This window comes from Engystomops pustulosus, chromosome 1 (assembly GCF_040894005.1).
Source record: "Engystomops pustulosus chromosome 1, aEngPut4.maternal, whole genome shotgun sequence".
Lineage (NCBI taxonomy): Eukaryota > Metazoa > Chordata > Amphibia > Anura > Leptodactylidae > Engystomops > Engystomops pustulosus.
In genome coordinates, this window is record NC_092411.1 from 100,853,151 (window position 1) to 100,858,835 (window position 5,685).

The following is a 5,685-nucleotide window of genomic DNA, read 5'->3' on the forward strand; positions in this document are numbered from 1 at the left end:
GAGCATTTAATTAAAAAAACACAGTGAAGAACAGTGAAGAATAGAATAAAAACAGTGAACACAGGATCATTTAAGTGAAAAAGACAGTGAAGAACACAGTGAAGAATAGATTACAGATGTTCGGCACATCTGCTTACTTGTCGGAAGATACGCGGGGGAGACATCGGGCAGCACGGGGGAGACATCAGTGGAAGAAGAGGAGCGGATCCCGGGACAGCGTATCTCCCGACAAGTAAGCAGATGTGCCGAACATCTGTAATCTATTCTGCACTGTGTTTTTCACTTAAATGATCCTGTGGTCACTGTTTTTATTATATTCTTCACATCTGCTAACTTGTCGGGAGATAATATACGCGCGGGACAGTGAAGAATAGATTGCAGATGTTTGCATACATCTGCTAACTTATCAGAAGACATTCTTTTTCAATTAAATAACACATTTTATTCCCGAACCATGGTCCCTTTGAAAAATGCTCGAGTCTCCCATTGACTTCAAGCATCAGGAAAAGTTCGTCTCGAATAACGAGCACTCGAGCATTTTAGTGCTCGCTCATCTCTAGTCCTAATGTTGAAACATAGGTTTCAAGTTTGTTTGTTTTTTTTAACCGTCCCTGTGGCTTATTTAGGGGCTCCATATACTGCAGCACCTCACAGACAAATTTTCGTATCAGTAGATGGAGAAACCTATGCCAACATGAGAACATAAAACTCCATTCAGATGTTGCCCTTGGTAGAATTTGATCCAGCAATGACTTGGAACCGCAGTAATGGGGCACAGACAACTAGTACAGAAATAAAAGAAACCCCAGGACAACAGTGTAAGAAAGTCACATCTTTATTGGTCACGGCATTCTTGGGCTCCATGTTTTTAGGGAGGTAACATATAGTGAGGTCAGGAAAAGAAAAACTTTGAAGTTGATAATCTCAACGTCCGGCAATGTGGTTTTCTTAACTCCAACGAGATAGCGATTCTAGAAACTAAAGCAGAAGGATTTCAGATATACATATATAACAAGATCCATGTGTTATTTCAGTATTATTTAAGTATACAGATAAAAAACAAAAAACCAATTTCACTCACTAGCATGCATATAATAAGGTATAATGTGGTTAGATTTCTGGCAGTCAGACCCATGTTTAGCTCAGCAATTTACCCTGGTCTTCCCTATAACGGCTGAAGATAATGTGTGCGCCCATATACAATTGATAGGTTCAGCTAAACTTTGGCGCCTTGAGGTGAAACCTGTAGCTGGTCAGCCTGTTCAGTAACACCAAGTTTACTACATTTTAACAGCCATGTAGCTTTTGGACTTACTGCAAATGGAGAAACGGTGCACTCTACTGGATACATGTAGCATAGCAGTAGAAAAATATCTACAAGGCCTCATGCCCCCAACTGTGTGAAGAAGCCATGAGCTTGTAGTTAGTTTGTGGCCCCATAGCCTTCTTGTTAATACATTCACGACGTTGTGCATGCACCGAGCCGACCGTCTAAGACAAAAAAAAATATAGAGCAGGTCCTATTCCCGCCCATGTTGTGGAGTGGCCGGTCTCTTTCAAATGACAAGGGGAGCAGCGCTCACAGCACCCTATGAGCTGGGAGAGAGGCCTTACTTTATTTGTCTATCTAAAAGCATCAATGTACACAACAAACTAAAGGGGAAAAAAATGAACAATTAGAATGTTTGAGTATTCAGTAGCAAGTAGTATAAAAAGCTAAAATGTATGTGATCCAATAATTGCTTATTTACAAACCTTTAGTCTCTTGAAGACGTTTTATTATGATTCAAAATAATAATTTTACCTAAGACTGCATTTTGAACAATACTTTCATATACTCTAAGTTAGGCCTCATGCACACAAACAAGCATTATGCGGGCTGCAAGCAGGGGAACATGATCTCCTGTTTGACATCAGTGAGCTGTTCATCCCACGGTTGTCAATAGGACATGTGTGCACCGCAGCATAGAAAGTAATGGGGCCGGGAGTTAGCCAAAAAAACAAACAAACAAACCACTAGCTCACAGCCCATGCCACGGTCTTTTGGCTGACTTGCTAAAGCACAAACATGATATTTTGTGCATAAAGATGCCTGTTTGGAAGCCACCAACTGATGTCTGTAGAGATGATCTGGTATGATGTCACGCCATGTCATGTGTGTATGTAGCAAAGGCAGAAAGGGATGAAATCAAAAACAGGCAATATTTTGCTATTTTAAGCCATAATCCAATACATCCACCAAAAACCTGTAATTTGACTTCATGTCTGTGAATTATACATGAAAAGTGATGGGGGAACTTGGAAAGGGAATCATAGTTAATCCTTACAGTATTAATTTGCTAATCCTCTAAGAAATCTTTTTATGAAGCAGTCATCTAATTTACTTTAGACTCAATTACACCAGAAGAAAACACTTTTATAACACTACAGTCACAGCCAAAAGAAAGCTGGAGGGGAAAGCAAGCTGGATCATTAGGCTCACTAAAAATAGCCTGCTCCTCTGGCTCCTATACGGCTCCCTATTATCTCTGTTCAGTCATGAAAAAGGGGTGTGGATTCCAACATAGGGGTGGAGCCACTCATTAAGGTGTGGGGTTAACTGAACTAACAGCTCACTACCGCATGCGGACTCCCTTAGTTCACTGTAAAGCAGCGTGAACGACCCATCACTAATGAGCTGCTCATAAATTTTGCCAACACCTCTTATGTAAACCACTAGTTTTAATACTAAAACTGCATGAGCTCAGACTTGTCACCCCTGAAACTGTAGATGCTATATCACCGCTAGTTATAGGGGAAAAGGAATACTTCATACAAACTGAATCCTTAATGTATTCCTGAAAAATTGTGAGCAACCATCACAAGTTGGTTAATATCTTGGGGTTAAGTGAAATGTACTCTGTGAAGCTAAGAAGTATATCATGTGCAAGCTGACTAACAATTTGTCTGTAACACATAGTGACCGAAAGACACCAGAGAACAGTAAATTCCCCGGGATGTTCCATATCTAAAAATATAAACTAGAAGTGCAGTGGCTCCTGGCGACCAATTACATTGCATTTTTTTTCTTTTTTTTTTTCTCTGCTCCAAATAAAAAAAACGGAATCTGATTGGTTGCTGCCCTGACACTATGTCCTTGCACTAGTTGGCTGTATGCCACCTCCCTGGGTCTGCTGAGGCATCAATATACATCAGTTCTTGTCTGTCACATCCGATTGTCCTCACTGAGGTCAACACCATAGCTGGGAGGAAATGCATGGGCAATAGATGAATAAACAAGCTGAATGTGCCAAACTGAATACCACTCCCAGCTCTAATTTGAAGTATTATACCCAGACATAATTTAAGGACTGTGCACCAGCTAATGCGCCGGGTACCAACAACATTAGACAATTTGGTAATTATTAACTTTTGTTCACAGTCAGTGATTGTCGTCTACATTTAGAGAACAGTCCTATTCTTGTAATACAAGTCATTACAACATATACCATATATGGTAAGGTGCCCTTGTCCCTATGTAATGTGGACAAGAATGGGTTACAACACAGATCTAAAAGTTTCCATTTACTGACAGCAATCAGTCATTTAGGTAGGGTGTCGATTCTGACAGACAGTCCATGTGAAAAAAGGGCAAATTGTACCCAAGAGTCCCTTCTTCCCTGCAAAACTTCCCAGCAATTCCTTGCACTCAGCTATTTTCGATCTGTTTTTCACAGACTGACCACAGTTGTGTGCAGCTGGCCTAAGTTCTTCATTATTTTTGTACAAGTTGGGGGGGGTCAAGAAAAAAAAAAAAAAAAAAAAGGACAACAGCTCGTTTCAACATGAGATAACATAATGTCATGAATGTCCACATACAATATACAAACCTCAATACATGCGAACAGAATAAAAGTTCATCCAACAAAGTTTACGACAACTAGGTGAAGTATAGTGTTAGCAAAAAGAAAGTCTGCAAAAGCCCGCTCTGGGGAGATGCCGAGGAAGTCTCCTTTGTTCTGGGGGTTAATCTGGATCCGTAAGCAAACTGCAGGAATGAGAAGAAAGAGTTACTACATAATATATGTAATATTTATCATGTCTTTAAGCCTTCAGCCACATTTAGCCAGAATTTATTTTCAGGCACCTTTAATGTGTGCCAGCTAATAGGATAGTTAGGCAAGAAAGTCTACACTACACTAGATTTATGGCTCAGTGACAGGCACTTTGACAAATATGGTCAAGTAAAAGTTAAAGGGGTGTTCCCATTACAGCAAATTAATGTTATTTCTTGTAAAATGAAAAGTTATACAATTTTCCAATATACTTTCTGTAGCAATTCCACAAAGTTTCCTCGACCTCGGCTTGCTGTCATTCTATAGAAAGCTTCTATGTGGACAGAAATCTGACCATGGTCACACAGGTGTACGGCTCTGATTCTTATTTGTGTTATAATGAGCTATGCACATGTGTGACCATGGTCAGATTTCTACCCACTGGAAGTAAACATAGCAACTGTGAGGAATTGATACAGAAAGTATAATGGAAAATTGTATAACTTTTTATTATACAAACAATAACATTCATTTGCTGTAATGGGAATATCCCTTGATGTATGGCTTCCTATCAGATCATACAATGACAACTGAGAACAGGCACATTAAAATGGCTTGCCTTCTTTTCACCCTCTGCACTGAAAGAGAGTACTTGCATGTCTGCACCTGCTACTCTATAACAACCTGCAAGGATGTCTCCGAAAACTCAAGACTGGGGACACATGGGATGAAATTGTGTAAGGTGACAAAATGTAAATAAGCCCCATCCACAAATCCTGCAGGACATGATAACTAGCGCGGAGGCCTCCATGTACATCATTGCTGCAGGCTTTATCCGCACATTTCAGTCAGTGGATTGGAGGTCTGGAGGACTGCAGGCAGTGATGGCCATAGGAAGACCTGCAGGTAGCATGAAGCTAATCCCGCCTGATCTCCGGAGGATCCGTGCGTGGCAGGGTAATGCGCCTATGTCTTACCGCCCAGGATAAAGGAGCCAACGCAGGAGGTGAAGCCGGACAGGAACGAGTTGAACGGGAAGGTGCCGACCAGCAGGCAGTACAGGAACTGCATGGCCCCGGTCAGCAGAATGTACAGCAGGTAGGCGTCCAGCAGCTTGAGCCGCTGCGGAGTAGAGCTGACATACTCCTCCAAGAACCGGGACACCACGGAGAGCACCGACACTGACATGACTGCAGGGACCAACAAGCCGGCCGCTCTACCCGGAAGCTTTACACCGGAAACTCTCAACCAAAGAGACGTGGCGCTGCGGCAGCTGCCGTGACGTCATCAGCAGCCACCGGAAGTAGTTACCGTGTGCGCTGGCTGTCACACACAGGTCACCGCGAGCCTATCACTGGGAAGCACAGCTCGCTATAGCTCCATGCACACCGATTACTGTAGTGTGAAACCTGTCTATTGTCAATGTAATGTATGGGGGAAGGGCTCCCCTAGTAGCGCCCCAGAACACTGATAACAGTAATTATATGGTTGTGCTTTAGTCCCTTACTGCTGCTGTCCCCTGGTGAAAAATGTGCCACATGGGTCTCCTCTTATTAAACATGGCGAGTCATTGCCAGTGGCATAAATGTGTGGCTCATTGTACTGCATAGAAAACCTGTCAGGCAGGGTCACCTCCTCCCCGGTGCTTTCA

General features: G+C 42.2%; 1 protein-coding gene across 1 annotated transcript; it reads right to left on the reverse strand.

Annotated features, from left to right (window-relative positions):
* Positions 1-819: 819 nt before the first annotated feature.
* Positions 820-5,311, reverse strand: DAD1 (defender against cell death 1). The gene is made up of 3 exons (XM_072150137.1): positions 5,012-5,311; positions 3,870-4,027; positions 820-978 (listed from the first exon to the last, which is right to left on the reverse strand). The coding sequence occupies exons 1-2, from the start codon at positions 5,220-5,222 to the stop codon at positions 3,897-3,899; spliced, it is 342 nt and encodes a 113-aa protein (XP_072006238.1). The 5' UTR covers positions 5,223-5,311; the 3' UTR covers positions 820-978; positions 3,870-3,896.
* Between the last annotated feature and the right edge of the window lie 374 nt (positions 5,312-5,685).